We start from the raw sequence: 27,742 nt of genomic DNA on the forward strand, positions 1-27,742 counted from the left end.
TTTGCACCTGCAGAGCTCCAGGGACTCTGTGAACCTCCTAAGAGGTCACTGAGGATTGTAGGAGGAGCACCAAGCAGGTGCAGGGACCCAGAATACCTCTTCCCTGCCTTGTTTTCCATACCAGGATTCTAAGTCAGAATCTCTTTTGAATAAGGGGTCTGAGCTCACAGTAAGAGTTTGAGAACCACAAGGTTAACCTATGGTATCTCTCAGCCCTCCAGGACAGCATGTAAATATACCAACATCATTCACAGGGAACAATTCAAGTACAATGTTCTCCAGATGATAATGTATGAAGTAAAGTGCTTTAAGTTATAAAGCCAATTTTATTTAAACAATATTGAATTTTAAAAGACCCTCATAACATGTATGTTTTCGTGCCTTTAGAGCTAGGATATATCGACCATAATCTGAATTTTTCTTCATAAACACTATAACACGATGCATTTTACTATGAAGAAAGTTACTTTTGTTTTCTAACAGACTAGATATCCTTTCAATGTTGTGCCTGTCTCTTGTTGCCTTCAATTTCTTCAATGACAGCTTCTAAACCGTTTATAATCTAAGAAATCGGGTAATTCAGGTTTATGATCATATGCAAAATTAAGCAGATTCTGAATGAAGGCCTTTTTTCATAGTAATGAAATACATGGGGTTCAGTTCCTCAACTGATAAAAACTGTTACAGTGAATCAGAAATTTTAACTGCTGAATTCTTGGTTTATGACTATGTTTCAATTGGTCAAAGTTATTTGAAGTTGCTGGATGATAAGTTTCTGTGGGTAGAAATTGCTCAAAACAAAGAATTTTTTGGGCTTGGTTATGTTACAATTTTTATTTACAAGACTTAAACTAAATACAAAGTTAAAATATCAGAATCTAGACTGTATTTATTTTTTCTTACAAACAAAAACAACCGAACTCGTATCTAAACCGACGCTTCCTTCACTATGAAAAGTGATGAATCAAAAATGTCATTAGTTCCACATGTTTACAGATTAAAATTTAAAAATTTTAAAAACTCACTCTCTTCAATGAATTTAAAGGCCAGACTTACTGTTTTAAATATCAAGTAAAGTAACTTCAGTGTTCTTACTAAGTTCTTACTAATCAGTTTTCTGATTTTGTCAGTATCCAAAGGAAATCCATTAGCTTGTCAATTGTGTGTGTGTGTGTGTGTGTGTGTAACATCTATGAAAAGTAAGACAATATAGGATGTAATACGGACCATATCCCATCACACCAGGATCAACATTTGTTTGCATAACAACAACAAAATGATATGCTGTACGTCCAGTCAGTGGGCATAATCCCACTAGCAGACTAACAGTGATCGTAGGAGAAAACATTCTAAGTTCTGACTCTGCCCTCTGTTTCCCCATGTAACAGGCACTCTGGCATTCAAAGCAGTAATAGCTCCTCACCCAACTTCAGCTCCTATCAAGCACAGAAGTAAAATTATCACAGCCTTAGACCACTGGAGCTGGGGCTGGGACAGAAGGATCCAAGGCAAGCAGGGGTAGAAAGTGTGTGAATTGTTCCTGACAAAGAATTTAAGATCTAGTGCCCTCCCACCCACCCATCCACCACCTCTGGTCACAAGTCCCTGATCCATATGCACCCAAGAAAGCTATATTTTCTTCCTCTGAGCCAGAGATGTGATTTTCCCTAAGTAGCAATGAATATCTGGTCATAGTTAACAGAGTTTGATAGAAAGAAGAGAGGACAGAGGAAGGAGGGAAGGGAAGCAAGACCCAGCTGCACAGGCCTATGATTTGTAAAAAGGCTGGGGCTTCTTAGTGTCCGAGGCAACTGAATTGTTACCCCTAATAGTCTGAACTGTGACCCCCAAGAAACATGTACAACAAGGCTGGCTGTGCCCCTTCCCGATAAGGCATATACCAAACCTTATTTCTCCCTGAAGATGAAGCAGATTATCTTGCCTGCTGACCTTCTCTCTCCTGCTGTATAATTAAGGATACACCCCCCACCCTCACCCCCACAGACATCCACAGGTTTAACCACCAGAGATCAGAAGAAGAGGAGTAGGAGGAAATATTCAAGAATCCTGAGAGCTGACATGGCAACCCTTTCTTGGTCTCCCTGCTTCAGTAGAACTTAGGGACCAGAGCCTGCTGCTGGCCAAACACAGTTTGGGCTCGCAGCATCTCTCCCCAGACAGGGTTCCCATGCTTGGGCTCACAGACTTATTGCAAAGAATCACTACTTCCATTAGCTCCATCTCTGCAATGAGGCCACAGTGATAAAAGGATGAATGGCTGGGGAACGGTTGGGAACCCAATCCTGGGAGCAGGGAGGAGGCAGAGAAGGCAGTCTGGGGAAGGGGCCTGATGGAGGACAGAGCCAGAAAAAGATGGGGGGAGGATGGGGCTGGGGGAATGGGCATCAAGTTCTGGCCTAGCTGTCTTCTTCCTACTGATTGTTTAGCCCCTTGGTTGATCCCAGATCTAAAGAATCATGCCGAGGAATAGAAACTAAGGAAGGGTGGGGAATCAGGCAAAGGGGAAAGAGCAAGTAAGGCAAGAAGAATCGCATCCTCCCTTCTTGCTCCCTTTCAGAAACAGAGCGCAGTCTACGGGGCACGTTGGTGGGAGGGAGAACTGGGAGGGGCAATAGGGTAAGGCCATCCTATTTTCTTCTCCAAGGGTGGGAGAACGGACTGCTCAGTAAAGAGGAGAGAAGGAAAGCTCCTAAGCCTTTGGAGCGTCTGGAATTCAGTGTCCTTTCAGTGGGATTGCCTCTGTGGGCAACATGAACAAGAACACTGTCGCTGTATAATCCAAGGTAAATGAAAACAAGAGTTCTTTGATTTATTTAAAAACCTAATTAGAAGAAATGACAAGCATACTTGGCAAGTTCTGCTTCTCTGGGGAGCCTGGGATGCAATCTGTAAATTGGTATTAGGAAAAATGAAGAGTGACATTATCTGTAAGTTCCATTTACGTGATTTTAGGATCAAACAGAATACAGGACACTTTGGACAAACCAGGAGGGCGGCTAGCTGAAGTCCCACTGCACCCCTATTGTGGTTCCTCATTACATCAATAAGTCTCTCTATGACAACAGGATTTCAAAATCCCGGACGAAGGAGCAAAAATGCCACACATCTGGAGGAGTCCGTGGCTCAAGGGTCATCTCAAAGCAGCCTCACAGGGTCTGCTGCAGGGAGATCTCCCTCTGTGGTAAAGGGGCCAGCCCTCAGCCTGAGGACTGTTGGCCATATCGGAAGGTCACAACCCTCATTTGCCAAGGTCCTATGTGTTTGCACGCTGTGTCCTCTGGACAGACAAGGACTTGGTGAGGGCTAAACTCTGAGATAGCCCCTTACCATGGACACCCTAGATTCTAAGTGCCAGAGATACCTCAGACTATCTGAGATTTCCTCACGCAGTGCTCAAATATATACCAATGCACCTAAACCTGCGCATGCCCATCCTCTGGAGCCATGATGGCCTGAGGTGCCTTACATAAACGAGTTTTCCATGTGGCTGAAACAATCTGTTAACCACCGACTTGTCCAAAGCATATTTATAAGTATTGAGTCAATAAATACTTTTAGCCATCATTCTGAAGATAAGGCGATGCTAAGTGCAGTGCAGGAATTAGAGGAAGGAGCTTCTGTCCTTCCTAGGAAAAGCTGGCAAGCCACTTGAGAAGACAAGGACTCAGGCGGGGTGGGGGCGGGGGAGGTCATTAACGGAGAAGGCCACACATAGCTAAATGCTAAATGAACAGCTTAGACAATGAAAGCCATCATTCAGGGGAAGGTAAGATCTCAGAGGCTGAGTCAGTAAGAAGGACCTAACAGAAAAGCAAATTCTTGAATTGGGCCTTAAAAGATGTATTTATTTCAAAAATTGAGGGCACTTCAGAGGAGTGCAATCCAAAAATCTCATTATGTAGCAGACGCTGAGCTCTCCTAAGGCTGGCTTTGGTATATTCAGCAGGGTACAGAGTCACTGGTCTCACAGGGGTCCACTGGCATGGTCCTTGGGTGCCGGGTTGAAGCCTGGGGTATGGAGACTTCTATGTGTGTGCTGGGTTGGAGGATCAGGTGGGACAGGGCATCCACAGAGGTGAGGAGTGGGAACAATGGCTGTGTTAAGAAACCACAGGAGCTGGATCACAAGGGGCTGCAAACAAATGTCAAAGCAGAACTATTCCCCAGAGGTCCCAGGGTTAAAAAGTGTAGAGTTACAGGGGCGCCTGGGTGGCTCAGTCGGTTGAGCATCTGACTCTTGGTTTTGGCTCAGGTCATGAACTCAGGGTCATGAGATCGAGCCCCACGTTGGGCTCTGTGCTCAGTGAGGAGTCTGCTTCTCTCTCTCTCCCTCTGTTCCTCCCCCCACTCGTGTTCTCTCTCTAAAATAAATAAATAAATCTTTAAAAAATTATAGAGTTACAAAAAGAAGGAGATTCCTCTGTGTTTCTTAAAATCCAACACCAAGCATACTGCCGGACACATACCAAGAGCCCAGCAGACCTTCTGGAAGGGAGGGAGGGAGGGAGGAAAGAAGGATTTGCAGAGAAGGGCTTTCTCCCTTTTGAGCCCCCAACCCAGCCCCAGTCTGGAGAACTGGTGACTTTGGGATCATGAGACAAAACCGCCAGTAGGACAGAGGCAGTCTCACAGTCGGCAGCCCCAAAAGAGAAAATGAGGTACCTTACAGGGACAGAAGACAGGGTAGAGGCTTCATGGCGATTACAGCTGTACTACTTTTGTGTCACATGGTAGGGGAGGGGACTTGGGGACAGTGGATGGGAAGGCTACTGTGCAGAAGACTGAGGTCTACGTCAGAGGGCAGAGTTAAGAACAAAAAGTCCGTGTTACTGCTGCTCGTGTTATGCTGCCTGTATCTAGAGGCTAGTTAAATCGGAATCTGTACTTGGAGAATGGTTGTGGGGGTGGGGGGGAACATGCTGGACAAAACTGGGGCCAGCAAGTAGGCCAGTCTTCCCAAATAGAAGTCCCGGTTGGGTGATGCTGATTGGGCCAGAAAGTGAATCTAAGACTGCTCAGGTCCTTAAATCTAGGCTGAGAAAGACAAATTTCAATCTAATTGGCAATGGAACACTGACGGAGCAGTTGAGACGAATGTGGCCAAAAATAATCATTTAATCTGGTGGCATGATGTGGCACCATCTGAAAGCAGAAGGAAGACAAAAGGAGAGGAGGAGATAAAGTAATTTACTAATTCAGTCAATCAGTGAATACCAAACACCTAGTAGGTGCCAAGCACTGGGGATAGAGCAGTGAACAAAACATCAACAAATAATTTTTTTTTAATCCCAAGGAGATTACTTTATCCTAGGAGAGACAGACAATAAACATGATGACATAAATATAATGTGTAATATGTTGATAGACAGAAGTGCTAAAGAGAAAAATTAAAGAGAGAACAAGGAATGGGAGAAATACCAAGAGTAGAGGGGAGTTGAAATTGGCTAGGAAAGGTCCCCATGAGAAGATATGTTTTGAGAAACACCAGCAGGAAGTGTAGGAGTTTGCCTTGCAGTTATCTAAGGGGAAAGTATTGTGGGCAAAGGGACCAACAGCAAGTGCAAAGCCCAGAGGCATGAGGGCCTTGGGAGGTTTAAAGAGGGACAGACGGGCCCGTGTTGTTGGAGTAAACGAGGTAGAGATGAGGCCACACAACAAGAGCAGGCCAGATTATAAGGGGTCTTGCAAATCATGGTTAAGACATGCTCTTTTTCTGAACGAGATCAAGTACTCAGAGGCCACAGTGGTAACTCACGTATCAGGCAATTAGGGCCTGAACTGGAGGGACAAAAACAGAACAGGAGAGAAGGCAGAGACGCACGAGTGTTTTAAGTGATAAAGTAGACCCCTCTCCAGTCACATGCTGGCCTCCATTAAGCGTAACACACATGGCGCCTACTTGGGCCGTATGTCTTCCGGTAGCATCACTGACCGCCGAGCCCGGCCAGCTCGCTGCTGTGTGTACCCGCTCACTACACAGACTACAACCTCATACTGTGTTAGGGCTGTGATTGCCTCTAAAGTCCTGCAATAAAACTCACTTCTTATGCTTTTCAAACAGCCTGTTTTGGTGTGTTCTGAAGAACACATTATCTGAAGCAACGTGTATGTGAAGTGTTTACCTTTCTAGAGACACCCTACCCTGAGTAACCTCGGATGTGCTGATAAATGGGGAGGGTGGGCAGGATCCACCTGAGCTGAGGCACAGAGGGGTGGATTCCACAGCTTCCCTGGAGACACACAAAGGAAGAAAGTGCCTTCTCATGACTATTCCTGCACAAATACAAGTTTTATATTTCCTCAACAGTTGATGTTTATTTTTTCATTTGAAGAGAAGACCCAAATCTTGGAGCAGAAAACCAAGGGGGGCGGGGACAGACTTGGCTAGCTGAATGTGAGGACTAAAACATCTCATGAAAACCTTTCCTCCTCCCGTAAAGTGGGCAATTGGGGCTCACGAGAGAAACAATTTGGTAAGAACCAAATTGCTAGAAATCATGTTAATTAAAAGTTAAAGTTGATAGGTGGTTATGAAGAGTGATACCTTGTCATATTTTTAACATTATATTAAGGTTGGTAAAAGCTACGGTCAGGATGGCACAGGGTTCACTTTATGTGCGGGGCGGGGAGTGGCGAGGAGGAGATACTTGCCTAGATCTTAACAATTCACACTCACAAATTTGTACCAAATTCTCCTAAGAGTGGCGTAAAAATGGCTTATGCTAGTGAATTCAAGGCACTTTTCTCTAATGAAAAAAAAGTGATAGGTGCTGATGGGTTGCAGTAGAAAGCTACAAGAACATCTTAGGAGGAGTCCACATCTTGGAACTCAATGGAGTTTAACGAGCACTCCCCACTCCTTTTCTATCTCTACGTAAAATGCAGGTGCAGTTATAGAGATATGAAGCAAATACATGCTGCAGTTGTCACTTAGGGAAAGTGTGGTGAGAGGCCTGATAAATCTGCACAAGTCTGATGGAAAGATACCAACATGGCGCTGCTCTGAGAGACTGCTGGGCCAGGGGGTGCGTAGGGTATACATTCATTGACAGGCACGGGACTGCTAGGCTACTTACGCATTCGTTCTGCCACCTCCTTCATGGTCCTGATGTATTACAAAAGGATTTCAGCCTAATGAGCTAGAAGAAATCTTCAAAAATCCCTAATGCTATTTCCCATTCTTGGTTGTCATTTCACCCAAGGATACTTTATATTTCCATAACTATTATTATTATTATTGACTTTCTCTGTACTTTATTGCTCTCATCTCTTTTTACTTTTTTTTTTTTTTTTTTTTTTTTGCTTCTGCCTGCTTGTCTTTTCTCTTATTTATTTTCCCATACATTTCCTCTATGCTTCTCAGCTTAGGTGCCTGCAGGTCCTAGCTTATATGACCAAAGCCAGTCAATGGCTTCAACTTTATTGTGTGCTATCTTCTTATTTTTGGTTCTTTCCAGATGATTTTGTGGCTGCTGCCTGTTGAATTTTTAGACTCTTTTCAAGTGATCTCAGGTCAAAGTGGCCATGCATCTTACAGATTAACTGAAGAGTTACTAGATGTGCAAAAAAATATATGGGAATAGGATTATAAGTACACAGACACTACTAATTTGATATTTACACAATGAGAGCCCTACACACCCAAAGGGATGTACAGCTATGAATTTCAAGCAGATAGATATGAGAATGGGCTAGACATACTACATAAGTCAGAAAAAAAATTAACAGGAAATGGGGTGCCTATGTTGTCTTAAGGGCTCTCTCGAGCTCTGAGGCAGTATGTCAAGTGTGTAGAGAGCTGAGGCTCAGTATAAACTAGAAAACACCAAAGTTTGCCTTTCAGTCTCTGCTGGTGTGATGGCACCATACACATTCCCTAACCTGCAGCATGAATCCTAACATGTCCTCATTATCAGTTTATATTGTGGAAGTAGAGGAATTTTGGTTTTTGTTTTTTGTTTTAGTTCACAGCTTGAGATTTCTAAAAAATAATTTAGATACATTTGCTTTAATATGGAACACGGTACCTGCTTAAGAAGCCATATCGAGCTGTGGTAAATAAGCTATTCTTCCATCGCCGTTTCCTACATCCCAAGCTCTTGGCCACTCTAGCCCAGGGAGACCACCATTTCAGCCACAGTTCACCCAACACTATATTCCCAATTAACGATGTGGTTCTCACTCACATACACACACCTACCCATACCATTTTTCAGTGAGGACATCACTACCAAACACGGTATTTAGCAGTATGGCTGGTAGTAGGATATACACATTATGTGCGATGTAAACACAGCTCACTTCAGTCACGCAAGGTGGTACTTCACCCATTTTACAACTGAGGAGCTGAGACCCTATGAGATGGAGCAACTCGCCCAAGATAGATTAGCTAGGAGTGAAATCCAGGTCTTTCTGGCACAAAGCTATCTTTCTATTACAACTTACTACTTCCATGTCATTTTCCTCACTAGTGAAGGATTAGGGGAACAAGACTGATGAAGATAAATATATTTGATAGCCAAACTATGGAAAGAGCCTAGATGTCCATCAACAGATGAATGGATGAAGATGTGGCATATATACATATATACACATATACACTGGAATATTATGCAGCCATCAAAAAAGGAAATCTTGCCATTTGCAACGACGTGGATGGAACTAGAGGGTATTATGCTAAGCGAAATAAGTCAATCAGAGAAAGACAAGTATCATATGATCTCACTGATATGAGGAATTTGAGAAACAAGACAGAGGATCATATGGGAAGGGAGGGAAAAATGAAATAAGATGAAACCAGAGAGGGAGACAAACCATAAGAGACTCTTAATCTCAGGAAACAAACTGAGGGTTGGAGTGGAGGGGGGTGAGAGGGATGGGGTGGCTGGGTGATGGACATTGGGGAGGGTACATGCTATGGTGAGTGCTGTGAATTGTGTAAGACTGATGAATCACAGACCTGTACCCCTGAAACAAATAATACATTATACATTAATAATAAAAAAAAAGATAAATATATTTGACATTGCTTCAGATGATCTGACCTCATGAGAGCCCCATGGGGATGGACTATAGACCATCATACCATGACCACCTGTGCCAAGAATTTTAAATACCAGTCTTGATCCTCCATGAGAATAAAATAAGCTGGGTTGCCATAGGCATGACACCAGCTAAACAGGGCTTAAAACCCCACAAAAGCCTACTAAGCAGTGAGTGGTGAATCTACTGGCTGAAGACCCTGAAAAAGAAGGCAGGAACTCAAACATCTTAGATGCTAAGTATGATGATACTTAATGGCAGGGTTTGATCTGGTGACAGGTGTCCATGTGTGTATGTGTGTCTCTCTCAACAATCCCATCACTGAACTCATTCATTCCATGAAAAGTGGCAGGATAACTACTCACTGCCATCACTGTTCTCAGTGCTGAGGATCCAAGACAGTACAACACAGGCCCAGTCCCTGAGCTACATGGGACTTATATGTTCTAGGGTAGAGATACAGGCAAGGAGACGAGTGATTTTTTTTTTTAAATAATAGAAAGTGATCTGCGCTATATAAGATCAAGAGAATGGAGAAGGGCCATAGAGTTGAGGGCGGCTAGTCATTTCACATCATGAGAGCCATCCTCTCTTTTATTCAGTGGGAGACACATGCTGATTATAAGGCCCTCCCTCCAAGGTTTGTACTCTGGCCTTGTCTTTTGACAACCCATTGTAGCCACTTCCATGGAAGGAGGAATGACTGTAATGGGTGATTTTTACCATGTGTTTGTGACTTGCCATGCTTTTGGCTGCTATATATGCATCATCTCATTTAAACTTCACAGCAATGGTAAGAAGAAGGTACTGTCCACATTTTTAAAGATGGGAAACCGAGGCATCAAGAGGTTAACACAATGACCGACATCACACAACTAGAAAATCCCAGAGCTTGGATTCAAAGCCAGATCACCACTTGATGCCCAAGCCCACATGCCTCCTCAAATGAAAGCATCAAAGCAAGCTTTTCCATCTCCATGTGTCTTTCTGGCATTGCCCTCTGAAATCTCTATCTGCCTGGTCTAAGAGGCAGGGACCAAAAACAACACCAAGCTCCTAACAATCAGACACAATGTCCACTTAGGAACTGAGAGTAGTTCTGAGGGACACCTGAGGCAAATAATGCTTCAGCCACGACAGGGCCTCTGAGCAACAAGAATATTGGTTAAATTCTATTTTCTGGGTCTCTGCACTGAGGAACAGTGGAAAAAGGGAAAGTATTTCTGTATACCTGGGCATTGCCTAGGTGAGACTGTAAACCCTATGTTCAATCAGATGCAAATTATTTTTATTAAGTATCAGGGCTGTGCCAGTATTAAATAACAACAACAAAGCTCTGCACAAACATATACCCACATACAAACACACCCCCAATCTAAAATTATCATTGCAGAAGAGATGACAATTATTCTCAGAGGCTCAAACTCTAAGAATAAAATACATGTGCATGCACGCACACACACGTACACTTGGCTTAATGAAAGTTTAGTATAAAGGCAAAGTAACTGCAGAAAGATAAAGAAAAGGTTTGAAACTCTGGATGGTGATTAAGCTTCTCTGACGTTCCTTCACCTTCAAGTGGGAGGAAACTGCCTCAGTGACCAGCCCAAAGGGTTATTGTTATTGACTAACATTGCCAAGTCCTAGGAAAATGGCATTATGTGAGCATTTCTCAGCTTTCCACTGAATACTGAGAGCCCACAAGATTCAATGGATTCAACAATCATCTCTTCCCCTGAGGAAAAAAGTAGGAAATCCTGCACACCTTAGGTCTTTCTTAGAGCTTCATAATACATATTTGTATATCAAAGGTGTTCAGTGTTTTCTAAACTTATTTGGTCATAAGCCTGCTTTAATGAACAATACCCCATATTGTTTTTAGAGGAGCTTAGTGCTCTCCAGAACATGATTTGGTTTAAAAAAAAAAAAAAAAAAAAGCAGACTTTGCAAAAAAGCCAATGATGCTGTTGATCCAGGGTCACCTAGGAGTAGAGAATCCTAAAGTTCCCTGGGCTCTATAACCAATCACTGTCTCTGTTGCATGAAGTGGGCAGGATCAGTATGATACTGCCCTCAAGTGTATGGACAGCACTCTGTGCCAAATAATGACACTAATAACAACAATGATAGCTAGACTAGTAACAATGGCTAACATTTACTGTGGGCCTACCACATGCCAGACACAGTTCAAAGTGTGCACTTGGATGATCTCATGCAAATGCCCAACCATCTGGCCGGACACATATGGAGTACCATCACCTGCACCCACGGGAACACCCCACTCCCTTCCTCCACTCACATCCACTGACCAGGGAGTCAGGAGCAGAGAATCTGTCTATGCAAATGCTTTTTCAAAATGATTTCTGTTGATGGCTCTGCTCTCCCTGAATCATCCTGATTCATTAGCTCCTCAATATCCTAATGGTGGGAGAGACCTCTGGCAGACAGCAACTTTGGCAGCTCCCTGGAGATGGTGCCTTCAAGGCTGGCACCCAAACAACAGAAAGCTGGCTTAGCCTCCTGGGCTTTACTGCCACACTCACAGTTCCCTCTGACAGCCCACACTCCACTCAGCCAAGCCGCCATCTGGGGGTACGGCCCATCAATCTGCCATGCTGGACAACTGGCATGTGAGGGATCAGCAAGTAGGCAGGCAGGCCTGATACATTCTGAGGCTCGAGTCCAATGTTGGTGCTCTGTGTTATACACCTGCCAGACCCAAGTGCACAGATGGGCAGAAAGGCCCCAGCAACATGTGCTGGACCCTGCTTTGCCTATTCACCCACAGCACGGAGATGCACACGGAACGGCATCTGCACAGGCTGCTGTCCAGTGTAATCATATTCCAGAGATGAAATAAACAGTGTGTGACTAGGTTCTGCATCTCTTTTCTTCTTCTAAGCAACAAAAAGCTGAAAGCGTTCTTCAAACAGGCAGGGAGCTCCTGCACTTGTACTCTTACAAGGTTCTTCCAAGGATCCAGTGAAGTGGCCAGCCTCCTTGTGAGTGGATGCTGTGATATAGCAATGAGGCTTCTGGTCTACCAATAAGGAGACACAGCCTAGGAGATGTTTTCCGGAACAGGTTACTTCGATTTGCCACACTCAGCTGGTCCCACCCATGACCTAGGGATACTATGGATATTACACACAGCAGCAAAATGACAGGTAAAAGTTTAAGTCTCAGTGTTGGGGTTAGCAGAAGAATCCCAAACACAAGGTCTTGTTGAGAGCAAAGTCCAACCAAACTACTCATTAGCTCATTTAGTTTGACGACATTGAAATATAAGTAGGGACAAGAGAAAACAAGAAAGGACATTAATGTTTGTCGACTAACTTAATCCCTCTACCAATTCTGAGAGGCAGATACAATCACCGCCATTTTACAGAAGGACCTGGGACTCAGAGAGCCGGGCAGAGCTAGGATTTTGATCGACATCTATTTGTCTCTAGATCTGCGTGATTCCTCACTCGCCACACCCCCCACCCCTACATCACATGGTCTCCCTAATGCAATTCATTCATTTACTCAAGAAAACTCTATTTTGGAGTGCCTGGGTGGCTCAGACGGTTAAGCGTCTGCCTTTGGCTCAGGTCATGGTCCCAGGGTCCTGGGATCGAGCCGAGCCCCACATCGGGCTCTCTGCTGAGCGGGGAGCTTGCTTCTCCCTCTCCCTTTGCCTGCCGCTCCCCCTTCTTGTACTCTCTCTCTCTCTGTCAAATTAAAAATAAAAAATCTTAAAAAAAACCAAACAACTCTATTTGTTAAGCTTCCAGCAATATTGGAAGACACCTTAGAATAAAGGGCAGGTGGGGTGGCTATTTTTGCCAAACTTTACCCACAAGGAAAAGATTAAAGCAAAATGCTTGAAGAAAACAGTAACAAAAGGAAAACAAGTACCCATTAGCCTACCCACAAACACAAGGTGACATAAGCCCGTTTAAAAATAGAAAAGATATCTGGTAACAGCGCTCTGAAGTCTGACAGCTCCTTTTTTCTCTCACCCAACCTACACGTTCTCACTCACCTAACGTCTAACTACTCTCTTCCCCACAGTTCTCACTCAGCTGCGGGCGCCTCCCTGCCTGTCTGCTCACTTATCCAGGAAGCCACAAATGTCTCAATGAAATCTTCAGCCAGGGCTGTTTGCAATAGACCTCTGGGGGTATGCCCATCTGTGAGCCTTGCGGAGGTATACATGTGGCCAAATTAGTCGCCTTATATAGGACAGCTACTGCATGTGTTTCCTGGGGCTGCCCTAATCAAGTCCCACAAAGTGGGTAGCTTAAAACAACGGAAATATATGAGCTTACAGTTCTGGGGGCTAGACATCTGAAATCAAGGTATCCACAGGGTTGATATCCTTCTGAGGACTCGGAGGGAGAATCTGTCCCATGCTTCTCTCCCAGTTTCTGATGAGACAGCCTGCAGTCCTTGGTGTTCCTTGGGCTACAGCTCTCTCGCTTCAGTCTCTGCCTCCTTCCCTGTGTATCTCTGCATGTCCTCCTCTTCTTAGAAGTCCATTTGTCATACTGGAGCAGACAACCTAACTAATCATCTCTGCAACAGCCCTATTTCCAAATAATGTCATAATCTGCGGTACTGGGGATTAGGACTTCAGCATCTTTTGGAGGTACACAATTCAACCCATAACAACCACTATATACAGTCCCCTTCACTGGGTCCTGACACTCTTCATGAAGGAGAACAGGGGCCTCCTGCACCTATGTATGACAGCAGAGAGTCACCCATAGAGTTATTTTGTGGTTTTAACATATTCACACCCCGTGCCACCCAAGAGATGCTGATGTGGTAGATCCAGACTGGGATCAACCACTTTAAAAAATAAAAAGTGTTTATAAGTTCACAATTCTCATCCAGCAGTAAGAGCCAGTGAGGCTGATCTTAATGACAATATTTTAAATCAGGAAATGGAGGCAAAATAGGTGAAATTTGTCCAAAGTTCACTCTACACAGATGGAACAGCAGGGTTTCAAACCCAGGTCAGTCTCAACAAAATCCATTTCTTTCCCATATCCCACACTGCCTATCTCTGTTTACTTCTATAGAGGCAGGTTGTGGACCGTGACTACGGTTGTCGTGTGCATCAACATATCAATGTAGGCAAGTGTCATTTCAGTGTATGTGCTCTATTGATTATTAATGATAATGATCAGATTATTCCAATTTCTTTAGAAGCCAACATCTTTGTATATATTATCAACAAAGCATGACAAGGGTTTCTACAGAGTGTATCTACCGAACTGTGATACTGTCATTTCCACTCAACGGTCACTCTCAACACTGTCTACAGTTTCTGGGACTGGTACCCAGCCCGTAACACTTACAGAATAAATGAATGAAGAAATGTCCACCTCAATAAATAGCACCAAACGACAGTGGTCCTAGTTGGAATTTTCAGTTTTATCCCCCCCATGATTGTGTCGGGAAACAGTGATCCTTCTGCTCCAATTTCATTACTGCTGCATCCCTTTCTCCTCCAGAAAAAGAAACAGTTACTAATTTTGGGACTGTCACTGATTTAGGAACAACTTTAATCCCATTAAATTTCTGCTCACAGACGTTCTGCAGTATTAAATGTTGCCACTAGAGAAATGCAGAAGATGAAGGATTTTAAAGGTCATCTGGTTCAGCCCCAAGGCTTTGGAGCAAACTCTCCTACAAACGTCTTTGTGTCCTTATGACGTCACTGCCTTGCTTTCAATACCCTCCAACACCAGCCCCAAATATCAGTCCATATGGCAGCAGGAAGTCCTGGATTTGCAGGACAGCTTTGGTTTTAAAGAGACTACTGCAGTGTCCCTATAAGTTAGGGTGACTGTCTCAGTGTCCCTGATGCAGTTCTGGTTTATACTTAATGTTATGGCACCTTACTACCAGCAGCTTCTTTCACCCTCAAAATGGTCTTGCTTTAGACGATTTATTATATGGCCAGGCTTCCTAAGCACACAGGCATTTATAATATGCACTCCAAGTTTCAGTTTGGAAGACATGGACATACACAGCCCCCATCTGTCCTTTTTTCCATTCTTACCTAGCACATGCCCTCTGGTGTGCTCATGCATGTCTGATGATCGCCTCCTCCCTTGTTCAACACTTGTTCCGGTCTCTGAGTTTGCTAATGTTCCTCTCCCTTCCTGAATGTTCTCCTGCCCCACTCCACTTATGTAAATCTTACCCATCTTTCAAACTGTGCTCAAGCCCCACTCCCATGAAGCCACCTCTGTCTACCTCAACCCACACTGATCTCTCCCTTCTCTTAACTTCTACCCATGACATTTGCTTTGCTAAAACAAGGTGAGGAGGGAAAGGCACATCTTTGGTAATGGACTCACTCCTCCTCCGAATGTTCTGCCTGCACATTGTTTAGGAGCCCGCAGGTAGTACCTGGTAAAGGTAATTTGGTCCTTATCTCAACAGGTTGGCTATCTTCAAAGGTGCTTCATTGAAAGAAAGGAGAATATAATGCATAATCCATTTGCACATGCTTTCTTCTTATAAAACGGTTGTTCAACTAAGAAAGCTGCAAATAGAACATTTAAACTGGAGGCTCTCTTGGAGATTAACTTGCCTAACCCCTTGCCCAAAGCAGATGTGCACCCCCACAACACACAGCATCCTTGAAAGATGGCCATCCAACTTGTTGGTAAACACTTCGTTTGAGCCTCTCTCTCCAGAAACCTTGATCTCTTGCTGGACAGCTCTGGTTGTTAAAGTCCTTCCTTATAATAGAGTATTTCTCAAAGTTAAGTCTGTGGACCATCTGTACCATAGTTATTTGAGGTGCTTGTTAAAATCAGATTCCCAAGTCCAACTCTGGCATATTTAATTAGCATTTGGAGCAAGAAGAGAAACAGTAATCTACACTGTTAACAGGTTTTCCAGGTGATGTTTATGATACATATAAGATTCACTGCTGGAGTCAGTGGATTCTATATCTAGAATTTAGTTCTACCTTCCTCACTATGGAGAGCAAGACCCTTTCCTCTTCTTCAAGGCAGGTCTTTCAACACTGGAAGAGGTCAGTTCTCTACCTCTCCTCATTAATACTCTTTTGCAATCCAGGTTATTTCCCTCTTCCTCCTACTACAAAGTTCCTTACCCTGAACCAAGTTGAGCACACTCCTTCCGGTGTTTTCCTTCTTGCCAATGTCCCCCTCCCCCCACCAAATATGATGCCCAAATGAAAGAGAGCGAGCTAGATTTGTAATGCTTTCACTACATACTGACAATTTTCTGAAGTACAGTTGACCCTTGGACAATGTGGGGGTTAGGGGCACCAACCCCCTGTATAGGCAAAAATCCACATATAATCCTGACTCCCCAAAACTTAACTACTATAGCCTGCTCTTGACTGGAAGCCTTACTGATAACATAAACAGTCGATTAACATGTATTTTGTATGCTATATACTGTATGCTTATAATACAGTAAGTTGTAGAAAATATTTTTTAAAATCGTAAGAGAAAAAATTTACTGTATTTATAGTACTATATTGATCAGAAATAGTTCACATGTAAGTGGACCTACATGGTTCAAACCCATGTTGTACAAGAGTCAGCTGTGTATCAATTTATACTGCTACCAGCTGACAATGAGAATACCCATTTAGGCTTAAACTAACCAGCAGGTATTATCATTTTGTAATTCTTTGCTAATTCAATGGGCACGTGACGTTGACTCCTCATAAGTTGTTTTATTTTGGGTGCCTTTTTAAAATATTTTTCATATATATATATTGGCCATTGGTAGTTCTTTTGTGAATTGTCTGCTTTTCTCTTTTCTGTTTTCTTTTCATTTTTAATTCATTGTGTCAGTTGCTATGGCAAGTAAATCCTTTCAAGGCATTACCTCATATAATGCTCCAAACACTACCCCCACTCTATAGGTGAAGAAACTGAGCCTTCAGGAGCCTATAATGAGGAAACAGATCTTCTGCTTCCTCACTGATTCATTCCTTCTTTCAACAACCTTTTTTTGGAGGAGAGCTCTCCATCTTCCAGACACTTTGTAAAGTGAGTTAATAGAGCTGAGTATTGGAGATGAAATTTGGAGAAAGATTCAGAAGAGCACCAGGAATATTCACACCTCTGTTGTCTCCTACTTATACTTACAATTTCCCTTATTCTTTGTTATTTTTCCTGGTGTAGAGATAATGGTGACCAAGTTATAATCAGTTGGTGGATAGCGATGCTGTTTAGGAGAATATATGTATCTGCGAATATATTTGCCAAGAGAGGTAATATGTGGCTGACCCTAAAAGACGACCAGGAAAGGATCAAAGGGAGTAATTTGGGAATGATGCAGAACTCCATTACAGTAATAGCAGAAATTGTTCAAAAGCACAGACAAGTAAAATTGGCTTTCATTTTTTCCATTTTATATTATCTGATATCCCAAGACCAGTGTTTACACAATTAACTGAGATCCTAATGTTAATTCATTATTTACAGCATTTCAGTCCAAACAGCTGAGCATCTCTTGGTTTTTGGTTAATTTAATCAAATTTCATGCAATTATACTTTAATTCAAAATACATATGCATAAAGTTGAAATCCTGATATTTAAATCAGTTGACTTTACAAGATTAAGAGAAATGCAAACACCCAAGTACAGATCCGAGTTAGGAGCAAAATTTAAAATAATTTCATTCCACTCTCTTTTTCTAAGAAGGTAGCCAATGCCCAAAGGACAGGAGTTCTCAATATCACACAGCGATTGCTAACAGTGAGATTCAAATTGAGATCCTGTACTGGTGGGCCTTTCACTGATCTCTATTCCTAATATTACTCAAACAAATCCTGGTCCTCTAAACTCTTACGAAAGGTTCCACACAAAACCTATAAACCAGTCGTCAGAACAGCTAATGCAATTTTTAAAGTTTCGTTCCTCCAGCTTTGCAATTCCAGCCAGACTGATAAAAGTCCTTGAGGGCTAGATTTTTCTAAAAGCTTTAGCAGAAACTCAATTTCTTCCTTATTAGTCATTGGTAGAAACATATTCATTTGTAATTCCAAAGCCCTGCATTTTGCCCCAAATCTTTCTTTCATGTAATAAACAAACATACTGAAAAAGAAAAAAATGTATTAGATGCCATTTACAAGGCCCATTTCCCCAAATATAAAAGAACTCATTTTGTCTTTCTTCTTTACTATTCTAGGTTTCTCATTACTCTCTTTTCAAACCAGTAATTTTGAATTACTCAAAAATGTTAACTTCACTTTGTCAACAATGAAATTTTAGTTCCTCACAACTTAATGCCTGGCAACCATGCTCTTTTCACAAAACATAAAGACAACCTTGACATTTAAACTGATGGTTCTAAATAAGGATACAAAGCAAATTTTTAAAAGCATGGACTATTCCAATGTATCTGTTAATTGTCCAGTTTCTAGAATTTTATCCTCCACACTTGATCCGAATTGCAGGCATACCTCAGAGATATCGTGGGTTCAGTTCCAGACAAGTTCATAAAGTATCACAATAAAACGAGTCAAATGAATTTCTTTTGCTTCCCAGTGCATAGCATAGGAAAGTTATTATTTACACTACTCTGTAGTCTATTAAGTGTGCAATGCCATTATGTCTAAAAAAAAGTACAGACCTTAATTAAAAAATACTTCATTGCTACGAGAGCTAACCATTAAATCTCTGCTTTCTGCCAGTCATAATCACCGATCACAGACGACCATAACAAATAACGAAAGTTTGAAATACTGTGAGAATTGCCAAAATGCGGCACAGACACAAAGTCAGCAAATGCTGTTGGAAAAAATGGCGTCAAGGCAGGGTTGCTACAAACCTTTAATCTGTAAAAAAAACAAACAAACAAAAAACCCAAAACGCAGTGTCTGCAAAGCCCAGTAAAGCGAAGCACAACCAAACGACCTATGCCTGTATTTGCTGGCCCGCACCCACCGCCACACAGGTGTTTCACCTTCCCCGTTTTCATGCACCAGGAACACCGCCCCGCCGTACACACTCCTCTCTACAAGCAAGTCGCCCCCTCCCACCAATACGCTTCCTCCACACACAGACCTCTCCCCACGCAGACACCCCCTCCAGAAGCAATCACTCATGCACCTTCACCCTCTCCCCCACCCCCAACACACAAATAAAACCAATCCAGGGAATCATCAGAAAATAGCACATTCTACCAAAGTTTAACCTGCAGAGCCAAGCCCTGAGGCCATTAAAACCGGAAGCCATGTTAACTGTCAACTGTCTCACAAGGGACAGACTCTTTCAAACCTCTCCTTGGAGATTCGGGCATGGTGGCCCTTCAATGCTGCTGGAAGACTCAGCTTGGCGGCCTTCCCCAGGGAAGATGAGAGCCCAGAGGTCCGAGGAGCACACTCACTGCAAATCTGACTTGGCAGTTCTCCTCTCCCAGGTAACACAGGTCTCCTGAGACGTTGGTCTCCAGCCACAGGTGCTCTCCGTTCACGGCATTCTCCTGGAAGGAAAAGACCCACCTGACTTCAGGTTTCTTTTCAGGCATAAAGGGGAGAGATCTCAAATTTAGATTTTTGGATGCAAGAAAGTAAGTGCACCCACAGAGTTTAAACCCTTCTCATTTTACCCCTGAAAATATGGCTGGTGTTGGGCCTATCAAAATTCTAGAAACAGAACAGGTGTTTAGAAAAACTTTGTCTCAGCCATCACTAAAACAGACATGAGGCCTATGAAAGCTTTATCCATAGTTGTGGTAATCTGTGAAACATATTAAACAAATGAAGAAAAATCCCTCCCTCAAATTGTTCAATGTAAGGCCATATTTATCCAGGCCCAACACTGCAGATTCCATGGCAATCAAGACCAAAATGCTATTAAAGGTTGCCTCTACTTAGCAAATTAGCTAAGAAGGATAGTAGTATTAACATACTTTAGAGACTGTTTGAAGACATATTTGTATCAGTAATGGGTAAGTTATACTCTAAGGCAGAGGCTTCTTAAAACTTACTCTAAGTCACTGTGTACTCAAAGCATAATAAATTGCTACCAATTCACACTTTTCCTACTTCAGTAGGGCTTTCACCCATATAACTCTAAATTTCTCAAATTGAACGATTTCCCTGCTTCTATAAATAGTCACATCTGATGGCAAACAGAGGTGCTGTGATGGGTGACATGAGTGCAACAATCTGATGTTCAGGAATGCATACTGTTTCGTTGGGGAGGGTGGGTGGGGGGAGTGTAATACTTCTTAAACAGGATCTGGCACACTACCTTAGAAACCCAAGGGATTTATGTATTAACTGTGTATTTTGCTCATTTGCTTGAAAAGGACTCTGAGCTATTAAGGAAAGCACTGGACTGGACTGGGTTAACCACAAAGAGATGAAGTTTACTGAACTTGAACTGAGGAATATTGCCCTGGTTTTTATCTGGTTCATCTGTGGGGCATATCATCACTTTTCCATGGGGGATGTTATAGACTGAACAAATTCATATGTTGAAGCCCTACTCCTCAGTATTTGAGGATAAAGCCTTTGAGAGGTAATTAGGTCATGAGGGCAGAGCCCTCATGATTGGGATTAGTGCCCTAATAAGAAGACACATGAGAGGGATCTTTCTCTCTCTCCATACATACACCAAGGAAAGGTCATGTGAAGATAGAGTGAGAAGGCAGCCATCTACAAGCCAGGAAGTGGGTTCTTACCAGGAACCAAATCTACCAGTGCCTTGATCGTGGACTTCCCAGACTCTAGAACTGTGCGAAATAAATTCCTGTTGTTTAAGCCACCCAGTCTATGGTATTTTGTTAAATGACTTCAATAAGGAGCTTTATAGAATAACCAAGTAATTTAGAAGTCCATCTTATATGAGTCAACTTTATAATAACTGACTCCAGAAATGTCCACATGACTGCCCTCTGAATCCCAAAGCTCAACATGAAGTAGCAGAAACATATACCAAAGAGAAGCTGAAAAAAATACACTGTCATCTATTTCTTAAAATAAATATATTTCTTCAGATTCCAGTACAATACCTTTCCTTTCGGAGCCTATAGGCACAAATGATTTTCAGACAAGAATAACTAAAGGTTATAGATACTTCACAATCTGAGAAAGGTGACACCAACTCTTAGAGGAGTGAGAGTGAGAGGCAGGAGAAATTTCATGAGTTCTGTAGATATTGAGGGATCAGGAACAATGCACAAGGAGACTCTAAGGTGGGGGCATGCCATGCATGTCTCAGAGTACTTCAAAACTATTCCAGAAAAGAAAGCAATGCTAATAAGAATCATCACCCTCCATGTCAAAGGGTGACTGACCATCTTTTCACCAAAACTCTTTCTTCTCTATTGGTCATTTTTCCCTGTAGAAAGTCATGTTGATTTGTTTTTAATGGAAGTCAATGGGAAAACAGGGTTCACCTCCCAGTCAATCTTGCAGAAAAGCAACAGAAGCAAGAGAAGAACAGCTATAGGTTTAGACCCTAAAAATTTTCAGGTAGGAATGGACAAGGACAGTATATATATTTATTTATTTATCTTATACATACATACATATATACATATACACATGAATACATATATATATATATATGAATGGCCTGTCTCTGTTAGGTATCCTAAAGAAATTGATCCCCACGATCTAAAACAGTCTATTACTAGGAACTTGATATCCAACTTTAGTTTATAGCCATTTATAGAATAAAATCTTTTTCATTCTGTTGTTCTTTAATTCATTCAATAAACATTTATTCTACACCCCTGGTGCCCGGCACTGGGTTAGTGGGGTAACCCGTGGCATAAAATCTACCAGGGAACATGAAAACTAAACACATAATTACAGCATCAAATATTAGGGAAACCAAAAGAGCAAAGATCCTGCCAACAGTTTTAGAAAATGAAGAATAAAATGTTGCAGTGGGTCAAATGGTCAAAAATCACTGACAGTAAATACCAAACTGATAAACCTTGAGTCAGATTCAGGCATAGCAGGGCCACCAGCATTCACTAACCTCATTCTTGAGTGAGATCTGATTAGAAAGACTGTCCTTTGTAAGGGAAGAGGGAAAAACAGACAAGAAGCTTCCTGCCACAGTGGTTTTGACCCACTGGTTCTCAAATTTGACTGCTCATTAAAATGAACTGGTGAGTTTTTAAGAATACCTGGGCACCATCCCCAGAGAGTCTATTTTAACTAATGTGAGATAAAACCTGAACATCATGAGTTTTCAAAGTTCTGAAGTGACTAATGTGCAGAGAGTCTGAGACCCCATAATCCAGCAGACCCTGCCCTGCCCCCTCAAGTTAATTGATAATAGATTCTAGAACTTGTCTATGACTGGTCTATTAAATTTGATACTTTTCTGTCCTTGTACAGCCACCAGAGAAGAAAGTAAGAGGAAGAGAGATGAGGAGGCATTAGGTAGCCCAGAGAGATTTTAAGGAAAGAGACAGGAAACCACAGAAACATAGCGAGAAGGCTCAAAGTTCACAAGATAGATCCCGGGGATAAGGGAAAAGTCAATGCACAAGCCTTTAAGGAAGCAGCAGAATAACTTAAAATGTTTATACACTTACTAGTAATCTTACTTGAAGAATGTACCCTCAGGAAATAATCCTAATGGAAGAAAAACTATTGACATCAAGAAGTTTATTTCTATCTTGTATAATCAAAAATTGGAAACATCACAAATGCCCAGTGCAGAAGAATGTTTGGTAGAATAATACATGAAATGGAGTATTATAAAGTCATCAAGAATTATGAAGATTGGCCATAAGGAAAATGACATGATGTAAAGTCAAATAAAAATAAAAATAAAAATAAAAATTACCTGTATATTATGATCACAACTCTGAATATAAATAAGAGCTGAAAAAATTGTTATTTGTAGCTTGATTTCTGGATCCACACATCCCTATTAGTTATTTCTACTTGTTCTCCTTTCCTGGAAAAGTTCAACAATGAGTTTTCTTTTTTTGCTGCCTCTACTTCTTTCCACTCCATTATTTCTTGAACCCAACTCCATCAGGCTTTCTTCCTTCTCATTCCACTGTAACTATTTTTGTCAAGATCATCAGTGACTTTACATGGCTAAATCCAATAGCCAATTCTCAGTCTTTATCTTAATCAACGGCTTTTGATACAGGTGATCATTCCCTTCTTTCAGGGACACTTGCTTCCTGGAAACACTATACTCCTTTTGTTTTTTTGCACCTCAATGGCCACCCCATTATGATCTTCTTTCCTGGACCTTTCCCAAAAATAATCCCAAACTCTAAATATTAGGGTGTTCCATAGCTCATTCTCAGATCTTTACTCTTCTCCATCCACATCCAGTCGTTAGGTTATTGTATTTAGTTCTCGTGGCTTTAGAATCCATCAGTTAATTGTTGCCTCCCAAATTATTCATACAGCACAAACCTCCTCTTTGAACTTCAGATTCATTAAAAAAAAAACTGCCCTCTCAATATCTCCACCTGAAACCAATAAGCATCTCAAAATTTTAGTCTCAAAACTCAGTTTGTGATACACTCCTTAAATCTGCTCTTACTCCAATCTTTTCCCTAAATTTTCAGCAAATGATATTTCCATTCTTACAGCTGCAAATATTTACTAAAAACTTTGGGGTCATTCTAGATCTCTCTTTCACACTCCTACCCATCTCTAATGTTACTGACTCCAGTTTCAAAATGGGCATGCAACTCAATTACCTACCACTTCAACTGTCACCACCTGATCCTCCATAATCTTTGGCTTGGAACGTCCCAATAGCCCCCTAAGTGGTGTCCCTGCTTCAGTCTTGCCTCCCCATGGTCTGTTCTCCACAGAGCAATGAAAATAATTGCTTTAAAATGTAAATCTGACTAAGCCACTGATCTGCCCAAAACTCTTCAAAGGCTATCCACGAACTTGGAAGAGTGCAAAGTTTTTCTATCTAGTCCCTGGTGCCTCCCTTACTTCCTGTCTGTCTGCAACCTCATTTCCTGTGCTGGTTACCTCATCTTCTATCATATTCTGTCTGAGTCATTGACTTGCAGTCACACTGGTCTCCTTGCTATTTCTCAAGCAGGCTAAAGAAGCTCTCACATCAGGTCCTTTAAATTGGCTGTTCCCTTGACTAAAAATTGCTTACATGAGATACCTACATTGTGCCTTCCTCATTTTGTTTTTTTAGGTCTCTGTTCAAATGTCCCTACATCAAAGGCTGTTCACTGCATATGCTGTTTAGTACATCCAGACTGTTTACTCCTCTCCATTTGACTCTATGTGGTTAACTTCTATTCACTTTCTGGTCATCAGACCAAGTGTTACTCCCTCCAAGAAGCCATCACTCACCCCAAAGTCTAAGTCAAGTTATTTTTTTAGTTTCTCTCATAAAACCATGTACCCTTCCCATTATTTATCTCCATTGGTAATTATCCATTCATTGGCATGATTATTTGATTAATGTTTCCTCATATATGAAATTCTAAACTCCACAAGAATATTGAACGTCCAGAACTTAACTTAGTGCCTGGAAAATAGTAGATGACAAATAAATTTTGAAAAGATGAAAGACTAAAAATCAATGAATAAATGAATGAATGCACATTTTTGTTATATGCAACTCCAAGGGGTAGAAAGGGATAATTATTTTTATCTGTCCATTAGCCTAGAGTCATAAACTATGAGAAGTAAACATGGATGCCTAATTAGAAACATGACAGTCTTCTAAAATCACAAACAGAAGAAAATCCTTTTTAAAAAAGTCATGCAAAAAAATGATGAAGCATACCTTTTGCTAGACTACATTTTCCCCAGGCCTCATCCTTTTCTTGCACATCTGTCTTGGCTGATACCTAATAAAGTACATTTATAGTAACCTTAGCCAAAGAGAAATCTGGACTTTGCCCTCAGCTCTAGGAAGGTCATCTCTCTAAGTGCTTGGAATGCCCTGCCTGATAAGAGTATATGTTTACCTTGGGGCCTTGAGCCATGCCAGATAGTCTGAGAGAACTACGATTTATGGTGGGGCTTAGAGCCATATATAAGCTCAACCTCCAGAGCGGCTAGAGATTAAGGTCAGCCATGCAGGAATCAACCATGTCTACATGACCAAGCTGCAACTAATATTCTAGACACCAAGGTTCTGATCGATAGGCAATATGCCACATGTATTGTCGTCACACATCGTTGCTAGGAGAGGTTAGCACTGTCCACAAATCCACGGGGAGAGAATAACTGAAGCTCCCCCTGTGGAACTCTCCTGGACTCTGCACCATGTACCTCCTCCCTTGGCAGATTTGAATCTGTATCCTTTCACTGTAATAGGCCATAAATGTGAGTATAACATTTTCAGTAAATTCTGAGTCCTTCTAGTGACTCATCAAACATTTTGAGTATGGTCTTGGGGATTCCCAAACCTTCAATTGATGTCAGAAATGAAGGTGGTCTTGAGGACTCCTGAATTCTGCAGAAAGGTATCCAGCTGGGGTACATTCACACAAAAATAGAACAGACAAATGAACCATTGTGGTTTTCTTCTTACATTTCTGATTCATCCTTCTCTAGCTCAATATTATTAAACATGAGAGAGACTTTCCACCTACTAGCTATATGACCTTGGGCCTCTCTAACCTCCCTAAACCTCAGTTTTACTCACCACTAAATTGTAATAATAACTCTACTTCACTCACAAGATCTTAGTGATATTTAAACGTGAAAAATGCATAATGTTCAATGCCTTGCTTACAATTAGAAGTTAATAGATGTTCAATATAGTTTCTATTATTATTATTGTGGTTACGTTTGTGAAACTGAATACAGGACACCTCATTTAAAATGGAGTCAGGAGGTCAGATGGGGGAGCTGTCACACTCTGCCACTAGTCATTAATTGCAGACCCCCAACAGGAAGAGACTTACCTTGCATTCCCAACAGGAATTTTACTTTTACTTTATTACTCCAGCAGGAGGAAAGAATTTCTCCTTGCCCAGCAACAAGCTCAGCCAATAAGAAAATACCAAACTCAGCCAATGAGAAATCATCACCTCCCTGAACTCTTGCTTTCCTCCAGTGGTCTTCCATTCAAAGCAGCCCCTCCCACCCTCCTCCTTTTCTCCATAATGTTTCTCTTCTTTGATCTCCAGACTCACCTATGGTTTGCCATAGCTTGCATGTCCCAAATTGTAATTCCTCTGCTAGTCCCAAATAAACCCACTTTGCTGGTAAAATAACTGGCAGTTATACTTTTAAGGTAGACACTCTCCAGTTTTCCTTCCCTTCTAATCCATAGATGTTGGTATTATCCAAGTTTCTTTCCTTGGTCTTTGTAGCCAAGACTACTAGCCATTCACCAAAATTATTTTTTTCTTCTTCCTGGACATACAGCTAGACCTTATTACCCAGCCTCCTTTGCAGTTATGTATGGCCGTGTGACTAAGATCTAACCAATGGAACATAAGCATGAGTGACATGTACTGTTTCCAGACTTGGCCCATTGAAACCTCCCACAGGCTTTCCTCCATGCTCTTTTCCCACACTGGATATTTGAAAAGTCAACTTCTGGGATGATTTCAGAAGCCATCTGGTGAAGATGTAAGAGCAACTGTCTGGGGCATTGAATAACTATGCAAAAGAGGACCCACCTCCCACCCAACCTACCTGGAACAGTCCTGGTCTGTTACATGAGGGAGAAATATACTTCTCTTCCATGGTGATTATATGTTTGAGTATTTTATTTATTGAAGCCTAGTCTGTACCAACTAACACAGGCCTCATATTTTTGTCTGGATTTCCTTTCATTATCTACATCTACCCCCAAGTTACTTACCATATACTGAAGAACATGTCTAACCTGAGTCCTGGTTTCTTCTGCTCTGAACTCTAATTCTGACATTCTCTCTGATATTTTACAATGCTGCAAAATTAATTCCCTTAGAACATAACTATGCTTTTGCCTCTCTCTTGCTCAGGATGCTTAAATGATGCCCTATTATTTATAAAATGAGATCCAAATTTAATCTCACATAGTAGACCTTCCACTAGTGATACCAATTTGTCTATCCTTAACCTTCCTTTTATTCACCTTTGTACACTTTCTTCCATCATCGCTCTTCTCTAAATATAGCCATATCTTCCTTCTTTGGTGCCATATTTTTTGTTTTTTCCATTCTCCCCACCCAGGAACCTCTTTCTCTCTCCTCTACACATCCACCTTGAAATACCATCTCAAACAATATACAACTCAGAGTATCCATCTGTGCCAGACTGAAAAAATAGTTCTCCCATTTCTAAATGAAGACAACATTTCTTCTGTATCTCTGAGTACTGAGACAAGTCTCTATAGATATACATATGTTTATATAGACTGATCTGTATAAAGACAGATCTAGCTGCCTAAGAGTAGAGATCCTTCTAGGTATAGATTAATAGACAAGATATGATTCCTTGCTCTCAAGTTCTACTAAAGTCCTAGTAATGGTTATAGGTAAAAAGATATGTGTGTATATTGGTGGGGAGAGGTTTAGAGACTTTGAATAACACAGAGTGCACTGACACTAGGGCAAATAATCTACACAAAAGGAAGACACTTGCTTATAAAAATGTTTTGAAACAGTAAGGAAGTTATAAAGATGTATCTCATGTAAATGTCCTTACAAATTCAGAAAGGAAAAAGAACTCTGAACTGTCTCTCCCTGAAAATCTTCATGATAATAATA

General features: G+C 41.6%; 1 protein-coding gene across 1 annotated transcript in view; it reads right to left on the reverse strand.

The window, feature by feature from the left end:
* The window catches only part of DGKI (diacylglycerol kinase iota), a 428,452-nt gene that overhangs the window by 246,701 nt on the left and 154,009 nt on the right, over window positions 1-27,742 (reverse strand). Inside the window, exon 3 of the mRNA XM_035021183.1 lies at window positions 19,445-19,540. Within this exon, the coding sequence (XP_034877074.1) occupies window positions 19,445-19,540 (96 nt within the window). The remainder of the gene's footprint in view (window positions 1-19,444; window positions 19,541-27,742) is intronic.

Source organism: Mirounga leonina, unplaced genomic scaffold, assembly GCF_011800145.1.
Source record: "Mirounga leonina isolate KUSES-001 unplaced genomic scaffold, KU_Mleo_1.0 Mir_174, whole genome shotgun sequence".
Lineage (NCBI taxonomy): Eukaryota > Metazoa > Chordata > Mammalia > Carnivora > Phocidae > Mirounga > Mirounga leonina.